At 39.1% G+C, this 20,713-nt stretch overlaps 1 protein-coding gene across 1 annotated transcript in view; it reads left to right on the top strand.

The window, feature by feature from the left end:
- The window catches only part of LOC120515514 (ATP-binding cassette sub-family A member 13-like), a 449,137-nt gene that overhangs the window by 383,804 nt on the left and 44,620 nt on the right, over positions 1-20,713 (top strand). Inside the window, exons 40-41 of the mRNA XM_039736576.1 lie at positions 5,531-5,665; positions 7,307-7,410. Of these exons, the coding sequence (XP_039592510.1) occupies positions 5,531-5,665; positions 7,307-7,410 (239 nt within the window). The remainder of the gene's footprint in view (positions 1-5,530; positions 5,666-7,306; positions 7,411-20,713) is intronic.

Genomic DNA, 20,713 nt, shown 5'->3' with positions numbered 1-20,713 from the left:
ATGTTTTTCTTCAAAAATATAATAATGCAGTGCCAGACTTATTATATGCAAGTACAACACTGGAGATGTGCGTTTCTCATGGCATGCTAATTTTTCCAAGCTGCTTGTGTTGTTACATTGCTTGAAAAGAAAATTGGGCTGGTCCTGTGAGATACAGGGTGGTCCAGATCTAATTATGCAGATCCAGATCATCTGGATGACTTTGATTTATGCGGGGACGATTCCAGTTCGGCACAAAGATGATTCTTCATGTCGTCAGTTCGCACACTTCTCGATGGTACGGGATTTTTCAGGTGATTTTCTATGTAATAAACTTAATAAGTTATAGCGTAATGAAAATTGCATAATTAGATCTGCACCAACCTATACAAGCCCACAGGCTTTGTTCTACAGTCAGTCAGTCAGTCATTGTCCAACCCGCTATATCCTAACACAGGGTCACGGGGGTCTTCTGGAGCCAATCCCAGCCAACACAGGGCGCAAGGCAGGAAAAAACCCCGGGCAGGGCGCCAGCCCACCACAGGGCACATACTGCACCACCGCACCATACTTTGTTCTACAGCTACAGTAAATCGATATGATTATAAAAGACAATTAGAAATGTGCATCTTCGGTTTATGTACTTTATGTTAGCGGACTACACATTTTAGCCTTAGTTTTTGACACTTTTTTACCTGGTCATAACCTCACCTCACATCACTCAACATTCATGTTCCATATATCAAATTAAAGGGTAGGTATTTGTCTTTCAGAATGTTTACATCTGGAAAAAGAATTATGCTGTGCACATTAGGCTTGTGCTGATGTACAAAATCATAGGCAATTGATCATTTATTACTTATAGCGCTGATGGACGTTACTTGGCTGCTGATTTAAACCTCACGACTGAACAACTGTAAATGCTCGCTTTACACTATGCATTTGTATCCCAGTTAAATACAGATATGCTGCAAACATATTCCAAACACAGTGCGTTTACACTAGAGACTTTCAATGTGACTTTAGCAGTGCAGATTCAAATCCAATGCCAAATGCAAATTTGTAATCTGGTATCTTGTGGAGTTCAACTTGGTGGGTGCACCACAGTTGTTAAGCTTTTTACGATAAAGAAGACCCACATAAAAAGCTATTTGCAACATATCATTAAGAGACTATTTGTTACAACTGCAGATAAGCCAATAAGCAAGCCATAAGTAAGCCAGAGAGTTTGGGAAGTGTGTTGTTCTCGACTTTCAGCTACAGTAACAAACATAGGTCTCCCACAAGGAGGGAAACTATGGGTGGCTTTAAATGGAGGTTGGGGGTTTCATTATTGCAGTGGTGCAATTGATGGGCCACATAACCACATCATTGCTCCTAAAGAATTTGCAAGGATTATTACAACTGTATGAGAAAATAGTTAATTTTGGTTAAGTGTTTTTAAAAAACCAGATGCACAGATTCCTGCATCTGGATTTTTCTGTGCATACGCACATTCCCGCTTTTGTGCTGAAGCCATGTTATAGTGTGAGTTCTACGCATGGCGTTATACATGAGGCCCCTGGATGGTGTACACACAAATGACCACAGAAGTTTGCTGTTTGTAAATCATTCACAACAGCAACATTCCTGCTTAGCCAACAAATAAATTAATCTTTCGGCTGTCCACAATCATTTAATTTGAAGTCAAAGTTTTGCCAAATGATGAGGGTGATTTATTCTTAGCCATTAATTCTTTGATCTGTGTTTTTCTGTATTAAGCAAGATCATTTTGTATCTTTTTACTTTTTACAGAGTGTGGCTGTTAACAATGCAGAACAGTAAAGTTTGCTTACTTAGCTAACCCTTAACTACTCACGCTGGTGTATTTTGTACACCAATCTCAGTTACATTTGTGCAAAGTCCTTTTACTTGAACCTACCGGCAGCATCTGCTATCTCTCTTCAGCTTGGTTCACTACAAGTGGTGCCCTCCAGTTTGCCCCCAGCCGGTTTTATGAGTGGATGCACAGTCACAAGTTCCATAAGGTACATTTGGTACTCTGTGTGGGTATTTATGTATGTATGACAATGATGAGATGTTCTTGCAATGACTTTGTCTGCAAAGAACACTCAACGACTGAAATGTGATACATGTGCTAATCCTGCAGTGGATGAAAGTGTGACTGTTGACGAATGACAACTGGAGAAGTGGATCAGGTTTATTTTTACATAGTCCTAGACTGTGTCATACTATTCAGTAATATAGTATTAAATTACATTTAAAATATATCTACAAATTAAAATTATTGCAATATTTTATATTATAACCTTACAGCAATGCATATACAGTCATATGAAAAATTTTGGGAACCCCTCTCAGCCTGCGTAATAATTTACACTACTTTCAACAAAAAAGATAACAGTGGTATGTCTTTCATTTCCTTGGAATATCTGAGTACTGGGGTGTTTTCCGAACAAAGATTTTTAGTGAAGCAGCATTTATCCATCCATCCATTTTCTAACCCGCTGAATCCAAACACAGGGTAATGGGGGTCTGCTGGAGCCAATCCCAGCCAACACAGGGCACATGGCAGGAACCAATCCTGGGCAGGGTGCCAACCCACCGCAGAACACACACAAACACACCCACACACCAAGGCCAATTTAGAATCGCCAATCCACCTAACCTGCATGTCTTTGGATTGTGGGAGGAAACCGGAGCGCCCGGAGGAAACCCACTCAGACATGGGGAGAACATGCAAACTCCACACAGGGAGGACCTGGGAAGCAAACCTGGGTTTCCTAACTGCGAGGCAGCAGCGCTACCACTGCGCCACCGTGCCACCCAAGCAGCATTTAGTTCTATGAAATTAAATCAAATGTGAAAAACTGGCTGTGGAAAAATTTTGTAATTTTGCTGATTTGAATGCATGTAACTGCTCAATACTGATTACTTGCAGCACCAAATTGGTTGGATTAGCTGGTTAAGCCTTGAAATTCATAGACATGTGTGTCCAATCATGAGAAAAGGTATTTAAGGTGGTCAATTGCAAGTTGTGCTTCCCTTTGACTCTCCTCTGAAGAGTGACAGACAGCATGGGATCCTCAAAGCAACTCTGAAAAGATCTGAAAACAAAGATTGTTCAGTATCATGGAAGGCTACAAAAAGCTATCTCTGAGGTTTAAACTGTCAGTTTCAACTGTAAGGAATGTAATCAGGAAATGGAAGGCCACAGGCACATTTGCTGTTAAACCCAGGTCTGGCAGGCCAAGAAAATACAAGAGCAGCATATGCGCAGGATTGTGAGAATGGTTTCAGACAATCCACAGATCACCTCCAAAGACCTGTAAGAACATCTTACTGCAGATGGTGTATCTGTACATTTTTCTACAATTCAGTGCAATTTGCACAAAGAACATCTGTATGGCAGGGTGATGAGAAAGAAGCCCTTTCTGCACTCACACCACAAACAGAGTCACTTGTTGTATGCAAATGCTCATTTAGACAAGCCAGATTAATTTTGGAACAAAGTGCTTTGGACTGATGAGACAAAAATTGAGTTATTTGGTCATAACAAAAAGTGCTTTGCATGGCGGAAGAAGAACACTGCATTCCAAGAAAAACACCTGCTACCTACTGTCAAATTTGGTGGAGGTTCCATCATGCTGTGGGACTGTGTGGCTAGTTCAGGGACTGGGGCCCTTGTTAAAGTCGAGGGTCGGATGAATTCAACCCAATATCAACAAATTCTTCAGGATAATGTTCAAGCATCAGTCACAAAGTTGAAGTTACGCAGGGGTTGGATATTCCAACAAGACAATGACCCAAAACACTGTTCTGAATCTACAAAGGCATTCATGCAGAGGGAGAAGTACAATGTTCTGGATTGGCCGTCACAGTCCACTGACTTGAATATCATCAAAAATCTATGGGATGATTTGAAGCAGGTTGTCCATGCTCGGTGGCCATCAAATTTAACTGAACTGGAGAGATTTTGTATGGAAGAATGGTCAAAAATACCTCCATCCAGAATCCAGACACTCGTCAAAGGCTATAGGAGGCGTCTAGAGGCTGTTATATTTGCATAAGGAGGCTCAACTAATTATTGATGTAATATCTCTGTTAGGGTTCCCAAATTTATGCACCTGTCTAATTTTGTTATGATGCATATTGCATATTTTCTGTTAATCCAATAAACTTAAGGTCACTGCTGAAATACTGCTGTTACCATAAGGCATGTCATATATTAAAATGAAGTTGCTACTTTGAAAACTCAGCCAATGATAAACAAAAATCCAAAGAATTAAGAGGGGTTCCCAAACATTTTCATATGACTGTAAATAGCCATTTTAACACTGGTGCATAAAGTACACATCGCAAGTACTTATGAGCTGAGAAATGGTGCGAGTAGTTAAGGGTTAAAATGGTCACCCAATGATAACACTGTCAATCAGCAATATTTAAAGGGTCAATTAATTAACCTGGGAAGTTTACACATCAACTAATGCTGCTGTTTCCTAAAATTAATTGCAATATTAAATGTAAAAAGGTCATTTATAGCTTGAACAATTCCACATTTTATCATCCACACAATATCAACACCTATCTCACTATCCATTGCAGTACAACTGCTAGAATGTACTAGAGGTTGCTGGGCTAAACCGATTCCCCGTCCATCATGTTGGCAACAGCCAGCTCTCAACTGACAAACGAGAGTGCCAGTTAAGATCTTCATTTATCTGTCTCTGTACTGGAGATCACTCTGCCCTGCTCATAAAATGTACTTCTGACTGAGAATCCAGTAAACAAAAGATAACAGAATGACTTAGAGAGTGATAAAGAGGCTTTCCTGAAGGTGTCTTTAGCTGTTATATCTGTTCATTTTCTGATATGGTGAGGTTTTATTGTTTTCTTTTCCCACTCTTTTTTTAATAAGAGTGAAACTGTCATAGCCTTTTGATTTTTGTAAAGATTTTCAACTTTACAAAAAAATTGACAGTGTATGTAATATCTTGAAAAAATACTTAAACATAAAAAAGAAAGTTCTCAAAGACCACCCTATCTGAGAAAATTTTCGAAGGATGCTTTGCAAGTACTGAAAACTAGAAGTGAGCCTTAACTGCTTGAAAGTTTTTCTTTTGAGCTGACCGGGACAACATAGTTTAGATTGCAGAGTATAAATTGTGATGAAAAAATGAATGGGCTGTATTTTATTTATTTATTTTTTTGCCAAGCTAATGAAAATTAATCAGTAATAAGATTTTTTGAAAGGAATAAGTTAGGTTGCTGTTACTTTAAAGTGATTTTTAGAACAATAACATAGAGAGACACACATGGAAGGTAGTTAAGGAACTATTTAGCAAATTATTCATTGAATATTCATTGAGATAATAGTAGATGCATAATTATCTAATAGTGTAGTTGAAAGTAACACCTTGGGGAGCTTCCCTGTTTGACCATTTAGCAGTTAATGCTTAGGGAAATAGCTTTCTTTTTTCCAAAACTTTCTTCATATTTGAAATTATTTATGGAAGAGCCACTACAGTCATATGTCTTCTTGTTATTACAGGTGGCTCAAAGACTCATCCAGAGGTTACATTTGACAGCCCACATTGACAAGCTGGTTGGCTCCTACAGTGGAGGCACAAAGAGGAAGCTGTCTGTAGCACTGGCATTGGTTGGAAATCCTCAAGTGCTTCTTTTGGTAAGAACGCCACATTTATATTACTATATAATAGACGTTAACCCATGCAGCACCTGTTCTTCAAGGTCTCCTTACAAATTCAGAGGAAATCCAAATTTTCCTGTGAACAAACTAAGACATACATTTTATAAAAATGGCATTTTTCACATTGGCTATATTAATTCCACCATTCCAAAAACAATGAGATGTAAAATGTGTTATTATCTTGATCCCTGTGTGTTTGTCTGGGTTTGATTTTATCTGGCTTGGCTTGAGTGTACAAATGAGTGTACTTTGCAATGAACTGGTATCACATCCAGGGCTGGTTCCTTCTTAATGACTGATGCTGCTAGGATTTAGCACTCACTCTCCATGCCCCTGTACTGGAAAAGAGGGTTAGAAAATGGATAGATGAGTAGATACAATATTACGAGAGGGAGTCAAGCCAAAGTTAGAAAATGGGATTTATTAGAAAATGGAATTAACCTTAACAAACCTGATAATGTCATTTCTCATTGAGCCACTCCATGCAAACATGCACCTGTGCAGTGCTAAAATAATATACTGATATATGGGTCTTTGAAAAACTGAATCTATCATATGTCAGTTTGTATAACTTTCTGGCTCATTTGTAAAACATCAGTGTAAAGCTAAAGGCGAAAATGTTAGTTTGCAAGCATTTAAATGTTTTTTGAGGTCTTTTTAAGTGTCATGTATCTACCCATCTCTCCATCTGACTGCTCCTTTGCCTTCCTGTTTAGATGAGGAACAGATAACAAAAAAATCAAATAGGAATGGGAAGAAATGAACAACTACCACTCTGTGGGGTCAGCATTATTTACATGCCATCAACAACATCATGATGATGTCATAGACATGCAACACATCTTTTGTGGTTGTTATTACACATAAAATATAAGTTCAAATCTAAATATTTACAAGCATAATCATCCTGACAGCTAGTTGTATGTGCTAATGGAGTTTTGCTTGCAAATAATGATAAGCAACATTTTTTTGAAAAACCCTAAAAAAGGGGGCTGAATGTAAAAATGCTAAATGCAGCAGATTACACAACAAACCATCTATAATTCGTTTTTGCCGGGCTTGATTGATATATTGCTGACAATTGTGATCTGGACTTAGCCTTGTTGAAATTAGAGAATTTGAAATGATGCATGTTGTTGTCTGAACAGTATGTTTCTCTTTGCAAGTGGTGTTAACAGCTGCTCACCAATGTTTGATAGACATTGATTTCCTTTACCCTAGGCCAGAAGTAATTTCCATTTGTTGCTTACTCTTTCCTTTTTAAAAGATGCTATCTATCTATCTATCTATCTATCTATCTATCTATCTATCTATCTATCTATCTATCTGTCTAGCATGTATTATAGTTTATCTATCTATCTATCTATCTATCTATCTATCTATCTATCTATAATAATAATAATTCATTACATTTCTATCTATCTATCTATCTATCTATCTATCTATCTATCTATCTATCTATCTATAATAATAATAATAATAATAATAATAATAATAATAATACATTAAATATCTATCTATCTATCTATCTATCTATCTATCTATCTATCTATCTATCTATCTGTGTGTCTCCTGTCTGTCTGTCTGTCATGGATGCGTTACAATTTGTATCCATAGGATGAACCCAGCTCAGGAATGGATCCTGTATCAAAACGTCATCTCTGGAAGACAGTGAGTGAAGAGGTGCAGAGTGGCTGTGCAGCTGTTCTAACATCCCACAGGTACTGCAATTTGCATTAAGAACAAAGCAAGTCATTGAAAAATATTAAGGTTGTTATTTCTGTGGTTCCATCTATAAGTAGCACAGTGGTAGCTTTTAGAGCAGAGAGCATTGTGCCAACAGCTGTAACATGTTACAGGGTTATTGGTTATAAATACAGTATACGACAAGTAGATTGGTAGTAAGAGCTGCCTAATGCACACACTCTTCCATTCCTAGTCAGTCGTTAAGATGGCAAGTTTTTTTTATGGGGGGTGGGGGTTGGGTTTTTTTTTGCAGCCCGTTTCAGAACAGGTTGGATTGATACCTATATGGAAATTAAATATGTTACACAATAGTGAAAATTATTCTGCAGAATCAGTCAGTTTATTATGAAATAAATATACTCCTTAATACACTTCTATTCAATAATTTTAAATATACCGACAGCATGATGGTGCAGTAGTAGCAATATGAATGGAATTCAGTTTCTGTGGAATCTGCATGTTCTCCCATGTGGGTTCCCTCCAGGTGCTCAGGTTTCATCCCATAATCCAAACACACACAGGTTAGGTGGACTTGCGATGCTAAACTGGCCTCGATACGTATGTGTGTGTACAGCCTGTGATAGTCTGACGTCAGGTCCAGGGATTGTTCCTCCCTTGTGCCCAGTGCTTACTGGGATAGACTTCAGCTTCCTCACCACCCTGCTCAGAATAAGCGTTTATAGAAAATGAATGAATGGATTGATGAAGAATACATTTCACCTGTATGCAATATGTTGGACAATGTAATATTTGAAATTATATAATCTTAAAAGGAATGTACTTTACAACATTTGAAAAAATTCTAATGCACACAGGCCATTTAGCCCAACAAAGCTCATCGATTCTATCCTCATATTGCTTTTCCAACAGCCATTTTTATGCCGACTGATAACGATGGAGTGTGGATTAGCTTGCTTCCTAATTAGGTAAAAGCCTATAGACCCTGACCTTTTCTTATTTTCTGTTACTTGCTAGTTAGGTATCAAAAATATATACAGCAGTTAGCTCTGGTTGTATGCACATATAGACTGAAGTACAAACTTGCAATCCCTTAGAACCTCATTTACTTGGTTGTGGTTTAAAATATAATTAAAGAGGGAAGGAGGCCAAGGTCTAAGATGCAAGATTTGTTTTTAACTAAATGAAAACCAATTCTTTTCTTCCAAATTAAGCACAAGTCTGAACCATTGCTAAACAATAGTTTGCTGTTTTAGGTGATCGGCTAACACTCCAACCAATGAAGAAACACTCCTGTCATAACAGCGGCTCTACCCAAAGTAATGAGAGACTGCATTAGAGTTCCCACTGTTTTTAAAAACATTTTCCGAGACATTCCCCAGATAGTTTACAGGCAAATTCAAGAAAACCATTTTTGTGCAGTTATATATATATATCATCTATACATTTGGTAAACCTGCTTATCAAGAGTAGGGCCATGACAAAGCTGGAGTTTATTCCAGCAAGTATTGGGCCTAAGGCAGGACAGGGCAGGGTTAAAACACACAAACACAGGCACACACACACACACAAACCAATTTAATATCACCAGTCTGCATTACCAGCATCCAAAGACTTGCAAACTCCATGCCTAGTCTCGGTGTTGTGAGACAGCAGCGCTCCATAGTGCCACCCATTATATGACTTGTCCTTGATTAAAACAAATATAAAAGTAACACTTTTTCAAATATTATTTACAGCCTATTGCAAGATATAATGCATTTCTAGAAGTTTGCATGACGTACCTCTTGGAATGGGTTCCAGTCCCCTACCTGGCCTGGAGGAAATTGCAATGAGTAGGCAAATAGAAGGGCAATATGTGTCCTGCCCTTGCCAGAAGACTAATAAAGCATTTACAGGTGGGCATATTCAGTCTTCCCAGCTGGGAGGTCAGTAGGATGGAAACACAGGTGGAGACAACCTAGCAGGTCTACTTACTCCCTCAACACTCTAGATGGCAGCCTGTGGTAAAGTGAGGTCCACGGCTGTTTGCCATTTTAAATAAATAATCACCAGGATTATTAAGGAGGGGGCATGGTAGTGTGGCCGGAGCAGTTCCTGGGCATGATGCGGGCATGGGTGTTTCCACACTGAAGTGCACAGGTGTGTGGTCATCCGTGTCCATAATTGATGCTGGGACCTGCTAATCGCTATACCTGTGCCATGTCCCCATTATAAATAGGAGGAGCGCGAGTGCAGAAGGGAAAAAAAGAAAGAAAGAGAACGGAGGTAAATGGGAAGAAGAGGAAAGCTGGAGAAGTGAAGAGCCAGTGTGGGAGTGAGTGAGCGAAAGAGCAGGCTCGCTGATAAATGCAGACAGCTGGGAGGAGAGCCCCTCAGGAGTGTTAGGCCGACACTCGGTAGGGGCAGCAGGAAGTGGTATTTCAAACTGAGTGATCTCAGGAGCTGGAGTGTCTCAGAAGGTGGTTGGCTCGCCGTATAAGACAGAGAAGGTAGCGGGAGTCGGGGAGGCTTGGGAGAATGAGCCCCAGCATGAGTGCCCTGGTCGCTGGGGAACCCAAGTCTTGGTCCGGCAGATCAGCTGTATGGAGCATGGGGATGGAAGGCTACAGGACCATCAGGAGAAGGACATCTGCAGGTACGGCAGCTCCCCTGTTGCAAAGCCTGTATGGGAGAAGCAGGGGGGGCCACCAGCAAAAGGAAGAAGGCACCGGGTTTAAAGAAGAGGACAGTTTCCAGCCTGTTGTTTTTAACCTCGTTTTAAAGGAATTATTTTTTGGATTTTTAACCTCCGCTTTTATCACCCTGATTTTATGAATTATTTATTTATTGAAACATTTTTGGAAGCACTGCACTTTGGACACTGTTTTGGTTTTGTTTGCTGTTTTAATAAAAGCACTTGCACCTTTTGCACCATCCCCTTGCTCAATTTGATTTGTCCCCATTTGCCTGTTCATCCGGTTACATTACAGATGATGTTAGCTTGGAGATGAGGCTCCCAAAAGGGAAGTGGGAGCATGGAGCAGGACCTGCACCATCACCCAGCTGCAAGGCATACTGGGAACTGCAGTCCCATAGGGCAGCCTTGTTGGGTTCTGTGGGTGCCGCCATGGGGTGCTGTAGAGATACGTGATTCCTACTTTATGGAGCTTCTGTTTAACCTGGAAGTGCTTCGCAGGTCTAAGAGTAAAGTAGCCACATCTGGACAAGTTAGAGTTAGGTGTGGAGGAGTGAATGAGATGCAAGAATTGGATTTGTGATTGTGTTTACTAAAGAAATCTTTTGTAAGGTAATTTATCATAATAAACCTTGTATTAGCCCTGGGACTTGTGTCTGTGTGGTCGTGTCTGGGGTTTGGGGCGCTGCATTCCCCCCACTGGTCACAAAGTCTATATTAACCTTCTAATTAAATATGCAACAGTATATTTCATTCCCTAATGAATAAACCTATGAGTTAAATCGTTCTCTGAGAATAAATATCTATATTATTTGTAACTCATTAATTAACAATGAGAGAAACCTACTTATCCTAACAAGGGTCATATTCATTAAAGATAATTTGTGTAGCTGGGAAAACAAAGACTCAGATTCCTGTGTTCAGGTCCATGTAGCTGATGTATGATTAGTTGTAGCATCTAAAGGAAACACTAAATTGGCTTCTTTATATCTCCCGTCTCTTACAATTTGGGAAAAGATTCCAGAGAGCTGCACTTGTGTTTTTTATAGCTGAAAACCACTTTATCTGAGTTTTCAGATGCAGTGATGAAGAGGACACTTACAACAAGTGATTTAGATCTGGAAGGATGTGATGCAATATTCTGTAAAGCCATTACTAAACTGCTCAGCTGAATGCTTGGGAAAAAGAGACTTTTAAGGGTAATTTATATGGCATATGCAGTGTTGCCATCTCACAGTACTTGCACTCTGATTTTTATTTATTTATTTAATTTTTTTTTTGCTTGTGTGCCTTCCATTTGGAATTTCCACAGTCTTACTGTGTTTGAATGATCTTCTGCAAAGACTAGGAGTCAGTGTACAGGGAATTTATTGTTTTTGTTTTGTTTTACTTTGTATTCACTTCTGTTTGCTTGAGTATATTACATATTATAGATTTGTAAAATAATAGGGTTATTGTTAAACCCTGTTGAAGTGTGAACAGTGCATAACTGAAAACCTCATAATAAATAGGTATTACGGCCATTCTTATTCCAGCATTCTAAGAAAGCACCTCACCACAACAGGCGCTAATATATTCATGATAGTTTAGTACATTTTTCAATTGTGAAAGTATGAGTATGACTATCAAAATCTTGTACAGTAGTTACAATGAGGAGGAACTCTCATTTAAAATACTCACCACCATCAGTAGTATGGCCAGATTTCAAAGCATTATTGTTTTTGGTTTGGGACTACCCAAATGAAACACAAATTGCCTAAAAAGGGGGACAAAGGTGTTTTGTATTCAGACAGACAATGTTATAGTGATTTGCCTCTTGTTGTATATACAGTACTGTAAAAACATGGGCATCCAAAGTCAAAACCCAGGGTGCTGCCAGCACATTTGTTATTGACCAAACCATGGTGCTCTACACATTGTTATACTCCTGAATGTAGAATACTTACACTAGCTACACATTAACTACTTGCCATTTTATCACTCTGGGTGTTTTGCATTCAGATTGCGGTATTCTTGTTGTACATTGGCTTCAGCTTTTCTTCTTGGCTTTTCAATGACTATTTTACTTTCTCCATTAATGTTAGTTCCTGCCTCTTTGCTTGTAGACTGTTGATTGTTACAGACTCACATCTTTGCTTTTCAGGAGGTACTCTAGTATTGTTGGTTTGTTTACAGTATATGTGGATTTTAGTCTATTTTGAATTTATTGTTCATGAGATTAGACATCTTTATTGATACATGCACTGCAAGAGCACAGTGAAATTCTTGTGTCACAGCTGTGTTGCAGGGAAGTATATACAGACAATAAGATGATCTATCTTCTTATCTAACATGCTACTTTGGTTGTCCATTTGTCTGTCCAGCATTTTAAATCACCTGTAGCTCGCAAACTATTGACTTGAAATCTGGTACACATATACTAAGTGACCTCTACTGTCTGTTTTCATGGTGATGATTTTTATTATTCTTTTCATTTTTATTTTATTTTATTGTAGAATCAACTCTCAGCAGTGGCCAGCAGGGCGGCCGTGCGGCACATGCATACAGGTTCCATTCTCATCCCTATCACCTTCGCCGTCACTTCCCCTATCTCTTCAGGTCTTAAATTATTCTTGAGTCAGATTGAACACTTAAGTGCCAGCTTAAGTTAAAATTAAAGAAAAACGTACTAAGTAATTGCAACACAAAAAGTGACTTAATCAGTTTTAACGAGAAAAGATGACAACGGAACAAGAGAAAAAGTGGGCTGCTAGGATAGAGAAAAGAAGCGCTGCTCAGGAAGCAGCAAGCGCATCAACCTATGAGCAAACAAATGCTAAACGTATAGAGAAGAGTATGAACTATAAATCAAGTGTATTCGCTGCACGTTATCGTGCAGTACACCATTACTGGTAAATAAATAAACACAGCAAATACATAAGTGTCACAGAAGATAAATAAAAGCAAAAAATAAATAAAAGTACCAGAAGTATCACTTGAAGTACATAGTGCAAAACAGAACTGTACAGACATATAGATTGTGTTAAACAGCAGGAAAAAGATGGCAGTACTCACAGATAATTTTTGTCCCCAGGGGTAAATTTGGCTTTTTAAAGACACTAGATAGATAGATAGATAGATAGATAGATAGATAGATAGATAGATAGATAGATAGATAGATAGATAGATAGATAGACTATAATCTGAACACACCCCAGAATGACTAAAAAGAAAGAAACTTAAATGAAAGAAAAGCTTCTGACTTAGCAGTCCCAGTGAAGACTTATGCAGGTGTACTGCTGTTGGTATAAAGGAGCCCCCGTAGCGTTTCTTGACACACTTCTGCTGAAAGTCCTTAGTGTTAATGTCTCATTTAGAGAATGTGCAGCATTGTTCATAATGGCATTCAGTTTTGTTTTAATTCTCTACTTTGCTGCTATCTCCTCAGGATTGAGAGTGCATCCTCTAATTGAGCCTGTCCTTTTAATTTTCCTGTTGATTCGGTGGGACTCTTTTGAAGTGATGTTACCAGCCCAGTACACCACAGCATAGAAAATTGCGCTGGCCATTATAGAGTTGTAGAAGAAGGATGTCACTCTCCACATTAAATGAATACAGTTTCTTAAGAAAAAAGGGCCTGCTCTGCTCTTTCTTCTGTAGTTCCTCTGCGTTACGAGACCAGTCCAACCTGTTCTTGAAGTAAACTCCCAAGTACTTTTTGGAGTGCACTACCTCTACATCCACTTCCTGAATAGTGACCGGACATGGAGGCTGTTTGGTGTGGCCTTGGTTTTGTTGATGTTAAGGTGCAGACAATTCTTTCTGTGCTATGAAACAAAATTGTCCTCCTGACTCCTATACTCTTGTCTCATCCCCTTACCGATACACCCCATAACAGAATCGTTGCAACAATCATCAAGTCTAAGCCACAAGGCTCAAAACAAGCAAAGAGGTTATCCAACTCATCTAGGAGTAATGCAGAGGTGTCTGTGGACACAGCTGGCAAGGTTTTTTAGGCCATGATCATATGTATACCTTGCCACAGTTGACATGGACTGCTGCTGCCAAAATCATTTTCCAACCTGCTTCCATACTTTACTGCTTTGATTGCCCTGCATAGCTCATACCTGAATATCTTGTGTCATTTGGTGTTATTTGAATTAAAGGCAGCAGTCCACTCCCTAAGGCCTTCCACAGGTGAACAGTACTATTCACTCAAAGCTTCTGGTTAGGGTGGGAGCATACAGTACAGGTAGGCACACACAGGTCCATACAGAACCTGACATAATCCATCATGGAGTCAGTATAATTGTCCATATTCCTAGAAGAATTCTTAAAGGCAGACCAGTCAATCAAATGAAAACAGTCCTGCAGTTTCTCCAGCACTGTACTGTACTTCCCTCACCTCTAGCTTAACACACTTTAGTGCCGGTTTGTAAGCAGTTAGTAGAAGTACTGATGTCAAAGTGTGGGTGCAGGGCATGTAGGCATCTTTAATTTTGGTGTGGCAGTGATCAGCAGTGTCCGATCACCCCTGGTGGGGCAAGTGACATGGTAGTTGAACTTTAGAAGGACGTTCTTGAGGCAGCCATGGCTGAAGTCTCCTGTAATAATGGAGATGACTTCTGGGTACTGGCTCTCTTGTTTAAAATGACAAATGAGGATTCCATTTTTGTACTATTTTCATGTTTTGATTTTAAATTTAAAATTACATTGTAAGCCTTCTTATTGGCTCCTGTTGTATAACAGCCTGCAATTGTAAGTGAGGAACTAACAACACTTCAGTACTGTGTTCAGAGCTGGAGATGTTAGAAAGGCTGACCAGCACAAAAGTCATTATGGTTCTAGACCCCTTTCCACTCTTTTAAAAAATTGTGAAATTTTACAAAGAAGAAACACATTTCTTCAACTTGAGGGAAAATAAGGGGAGAGGTGTTATAGCAAACAAATATGAAATGCAAGTAAACCCTTAATAACCACAAATAACCCATAAAACAAATTCAAAGTTAGTGATTATAATCTTATTCTTAAAATATGTTCAATGAAGCTCAAAACATGCACTAGGTTTCTAGAATTACTTATCTCAAATATAAAACATTTAAAATTAAATTTAAATCTTCCTTAAAATGTTACTGTTATAAACCTGTTTCTCTTTTAAACATTGACATCAGGGTTTTAGCAAAAGCACCTGCTGTTGAAAAACAATACAGTCAACCCTCGTTTATCGCGGTTAATCCGTTCCAGACTCTGCCGCGATAAATGAATTTCCGCGAAGTAGGATTCTTTAGTTATAAATCAAATATTTTCGCAGTTACTGCATAGAAAACCTGTTTACGACCTTCTAAATACATTTTCTAACATTATTAGAGCATTCTAGACATGAAATAACACCCTTTAATCAAAAGTTTAAACTGTGCTCCATGAGAAGACAGAGATGACAGTTCTGTCTCAAAATTAAAAGAATGCAAACATATCTTCCTCTTCAAAGGAGTGTGCGTTAGGAGCAGAAAATGTCAGAGAGAGAGACAGAGAGAGAAAAAGCAAACAATCAAAAATCAATAGGGCTGTTTAGGCTTTTAAGTGTGCGAGGCACTGCAGCAACAAGGAAGGCAGCAATGTGAAGGTAGTCTTTCAGTATTTTTTAGAGGAGCGTCCGTATCCTCTAGGCCAGTGTGCGAACAGCCCCTCTGCTCACACCCCCTCCGTCAGGAGCAGAGAATGTCAGAGACAGAGAGAGAGAGACAGAGACAAGCAAACAATCAAAAATCAATACGTGCTGTTTGGGCTTTCAAGTATGCGAAGCACCGCACGGGAAGCATATCGTATATCATTGAAGAGTTTTATTTAATATGTAATACGTGCTCTGATTGGGTAGCTTCTCAGCCATCTGCCAATAGCGTCCCTTGTTTGAAATCAACTGGGCAAAGCAACTGAGGAAGCATGTACCATAAATTAAAAAACCCATTGTCCACAGAAATCTACGAACCAGCACAAAATCCGTGATATATATTTAGATATGCTTACATTTAAAATCTGCAATAGAGTGAAGCCGTGAAAGTCGAAGTGCGATATAGCGAGGGATCACTGTACTGCCTTGTCATTTCAAAAGTCCTTACCTGGCCATCAGTATCTGAATACTTAGTTATATTATTATCTGTGGATTAAAAAAAAATGTTAAATGTATCCCAAAACCAGACAGCTTACTAAAAAGGAAACATAAGCAATACATATGCTTTTATCCCCCTGGACCACATGCATTCTTTTTTGAATATTAAGAGCCAGTAACCAAGCACTGGACAAAATTGCCATCAGAAATGAAAGCAGGTTTGTTACTTGTGAAGACAAAGAATACAAAAATATTATTATTGTAAAAGAACAAGACCTCATAGTCAAGGAAAGCAGGAAAGCATTGCTTAAGAAACAAGAATGAGCACTAAATTTTACAAAACAAAATGGTGATGTTGGTTAGCAGAGACCAGATCCAAGGTACTCTGCTAGGGGAAGAACCAGCAAACTAATCTTATACTAAAGCAGCTACCATGAGTCTGATTTATTGAGCTGCAAAAACTTAATTTCTGTTGCTATGAGAACCAGTAGGCAGACTAGCAGCTGATTTTAGGTGGGATTGGCTAGCTGTGAAGACAAATCGTAAAAACAAATCATGTATTTTATCTGTCATTGAAAGATCCAGGATTTAATTTGTGGCGTGGTATCAAAGTGTTCTTCATTGAACTGACTCTCTGAGGAATGCAAATTTACAGTGGATTCAGAAAGGATTCTGACCCCGTCACTTTCTGCATACTTTTATTGTATTGCATTTTTATTTTTAGTTGGATAAAATTGCTACTTTGTGCCCATTCATCTACACTCAACAACCAATAATGACAATGTGAAAGGTTTGTAAATTTATTAAAAAATCAAAAACTGAAGTATGTTATTTATGTAAATATTTGGACTATTTGCTGTGGCACTTCTAATCATGGCCAAGTGCATCCTGTTTGCTTAAATGTCCTTGAGATGTGTCAGGAACCAGTAGCAAATTTAATTGATAGGACATTATTTAGAAAGACACACACCTGTGTACATGAGGTCCCACAATTCACACTGCATGTCAGGAAAAAAAGAGAACAATGAAGTCCAAGGAACTCCACGAGAACCTCTGCAATCAAATTGTGGAGAGACAGATCAGCACAAGGGTATAAAACCATTTCAAAGACTTTGAGTATTGCTAGGAGTACACCGGCCTGAATAATTGTGAAGTAGAAGATGACTGGAACCATCAGGACTCATTTCAGAGCTGGCCAAACTGAGTAATTGGGCAAGAAGGGCCTTAGTCAGGGAGATGACCAAGAACTCAATGGTCACTATGAGGTTAAGAAGTCCTCCAGAGAGGTGACAAAACCTGTCAGAAGGACAATCATCTCAGTAGCTCTCCGTCAATTAGGCGTTTATGGTAGAGTGGCTAGACAGAAACCATTGTAAGCAACAGGCATATAACCACCTACTTGGTCTTTCCAGGCATTAAGGAAAGAATCTTTTGTTTGACAGAACTCTGAGCACTATGTTTGGTCAAGACCAGGCACTGCTCATCGCCTGCCTTATACCATTCCTATGTTGAACATGGTTCTAGTAACATCATGTTATTGGGATGCTTGTTAGAAGTATGGGCAGGGAGATTGGTTAGAACCGAGGGAAGGATGAATGCCAGGAGGTCTTCGATGAAGACCTGTTCCAGCATTTACAGAACCTCAGACTGGGATGATGGTTAACCTTTCAACATGAAAATGTATCCAGCCAAGACAATGCTGGAGTGGCCCAGCCAAAGCATAGACTTAAACCCCATACGAATATGTCTGAGGAGACCTGAAAATGACAGTTTACAGATGCAATCTAACAGAGGTTGGGGATCTGCCTGGCACAATGGGATAAACTCCCTAAATCAAGGTGTAAAAAGCTCATAGAGACATGCAGAACACATGAAGACAAGAAGTTGTAATTGCTGCCAAAGAGCTTCCAAAAAGCACTGAAATAGGGAGTCTGAATAGTTCTGTGAATGAGAGTTTTCAGTATTTTATTTTAATACATTTGCAAACATTTCTGAAAACATGTTTTCACTTTGTCATTATGAGTTATTAAGTACAGATTGATGGGCAAAAATGGCAAATTTATCTATTTAAAATAAATCTACAACGCAATAATGTCTAAAGAAAGTGAAAGCCTCTCGATACTTCTTGAATCCACTGTATAATGTGCAGATACTGTAAGGTTGTTTTAAGTGTAATGTACTGAGTATGTATTTGTTCACTTTGTATTTAAAGATTGATTCTTGCATTTCTGTCCCTTCTAAAACTCCTCTTTATTCTGCTTCTGAGATGTTGCTATTAAACATCTCTACAGGTAAAGAAATACCTCTAAAGCATATCATTGCATACAAAATAATTCACTATTACACTCTAAAAGAGTCCTGAGATGAGGCTCCAACATTTCTGCTCATAGACAAAGAATGAACAGTAATCTCTTCCTCAGTCTGTGCCAGACATGAAGCAATGCAGATTTAAATTGTATTTATCTATTCAAGCTTAGACTAATATTTACTCATCATTTGACATAACCTGAGAGAAAGGCAACCAGGCACCAGCTTCTCTTCCTAACACCTTTATAGCTTTACTATCTGCTACCAATCTGTTTAGTGTAGCTGATTCTTTTTTAATTATAAGCTTGCCTCCTAAGATGATAATCACACTGAACAACTTCAAGTTGGAGACCCACTTAAGCAAGGCGTACTTAATGACTGCAGTTGTTGGATCTTGTTGTCTAAATGATGTCAAATTAAATGGGTAGGAATTGCAGGGGATGAACGATTACACAAATACTTCACAGCTTCTCAGAACAGTTTCAGACTTACAAAGCATTGCAAGCTTATTGCTTTTTAAAAGCCAATTAACATGCTAGTGACAGTGAAAATTTCCAGATCTGGTGAGTTCAATTGCTATCCTTTCACTTTTTTCCATTCCGCCATAGTATGACAAAAATGAAATATCATACAAATAGGCCTCGGCGCAATCCAAAACACCCGATTTCCTTCTTTCCTTGAGGGCAAGTTGCATTCACTGTTCATCTGGATGTGCACCCATTGACTTTTACTCTGGAATGTAAAAAAGAGTAATCTAACATATAGGTGGATAAATATTTTGTATGTCTTTATTTGTAAAATTAGCTTTATACTTGCATAATGTTTAAAGAGAAAGGAAGCTGGACACACCTTTGTTTTCTAATCCCAGGGTTTTATTGACAAGAAAAGAACCACCAGGGCCAGTTTTATGACTTAATGGCATTCTTTCTTTGTTTGTTTGAAACTACAGAAAATACAGGACTGGACTGTATCCAGCAGGGGGCGTATGCTCCCTAGCAAGAGGTTCATTAGAGATTACAGCCATTACTAAACCCAAAAAATTAAAGGATCACTTTGAAAACATATCAGATCTCAATGTGAAAAAAATCCTGCTGGTTATCTATACTGATATGGACTGGGTAATGTGTTAGGAACGAAAGGATGCCACATCGATTGATGGAAGTGAAAATTATGAACCTACAGAGGGCTGAATTCAAAGATACCCCAAAAATCACAGTGAAAAAATGATGCTGCAGGCTAGTCCATTTTGCAGAAATTTCATTGCAGCAACTCCAAATCATGCTCAGTAGTTTGCATGGCCCCCATGTGCTTGTATGCATGGTCCTAATGAGACAATGGATGGTGTCCTGATCTCCTCCCAGATCTGGAATAGGGCATCAGTGAGCTTCTAGACAGTCTGAGGTGCAACCTGATGGCATCGGATGGACCAAAACATAATGTCCCAGAAGTGTTCTATTGGATTTTGGTCAGATAAGTGTGGGGGCCAGTCAATGGTATCAATTCCTTCATCCTCCAGGAACTGTAATTCTAGAGTAATTCTAAAATTTTTATTATTATGCTGTCTTAAGGAATTGTTCTGTTCTGTATATTGTATTGTATTGACCCCCTACTTTTGACACCCACTGCATGCCCAACCTACCTGGAAAGGGGTCTCTCTTTGAACTGCCTTTCCCGAGGTTTCTTCCATTTTCCCTACAAGGTTTTTATTGGGAGTTTTTCCTTGTCTTCTCAGAGAGTCAAGGCTGGGGGGCTGTCAAAAGGCAGGGCCTGTTAAAGCCCATTGCGGCACTTCCTGTGTGATTTTGGGCTATACAAAAATAAACTGTATTGTATTGTAAACTGTAACTGCCTGCATACTCTCGCCACATGAGGCCGGGCATTTTGTGCACCAGGAGGAACCCAGGACCCACTGCACCAGCATATTGTCTGAAATTGGTTCAAGGATTTCATCCCGATACCTAATGGCAGTCAAGGTGCCGTTGTCCAGCCTGTAGATGTACTGTGCAGCCCTTCCATGGATCTGCCTCTCCAGACCATCACTGACCCACCACCAAACCAGTCATGCTGAATGATGTTACAGGCAGCATAACATTCTCCATGGGTTCTCCTTACCCTTTCACATCTGTCACATGTGCTCAGGGTGAACCTGCTCTCATCTGTGAAAAGCACAGCGCGCCAGTGGTGAACCTGCCAATTCTGGTATTCTATGGCATGGTATAGTAAATATACTTGCTGTCCCCATCAGTTCCAA

This window comes from Polypterus senegalus, chromosome 15 (genome assembly GCF_016835505.1).
Source record: "Polypterus senegalus isolate Bchr_013 chromosome 15, ASM1683550v1, whole genome shotgun sequence".
Taxonomy (NCBI): domain Eukaryota; kingdom Metazoa; phylum Chordata; class Cladistia; order Polypteriformes; family Polypteridae; genus Polypterus; species Polypterus senegalus.
Note: the sequence above shows the minus strand (reverse complement) of the source record. Positions and strands in the feature narration are given on the sequence as shown.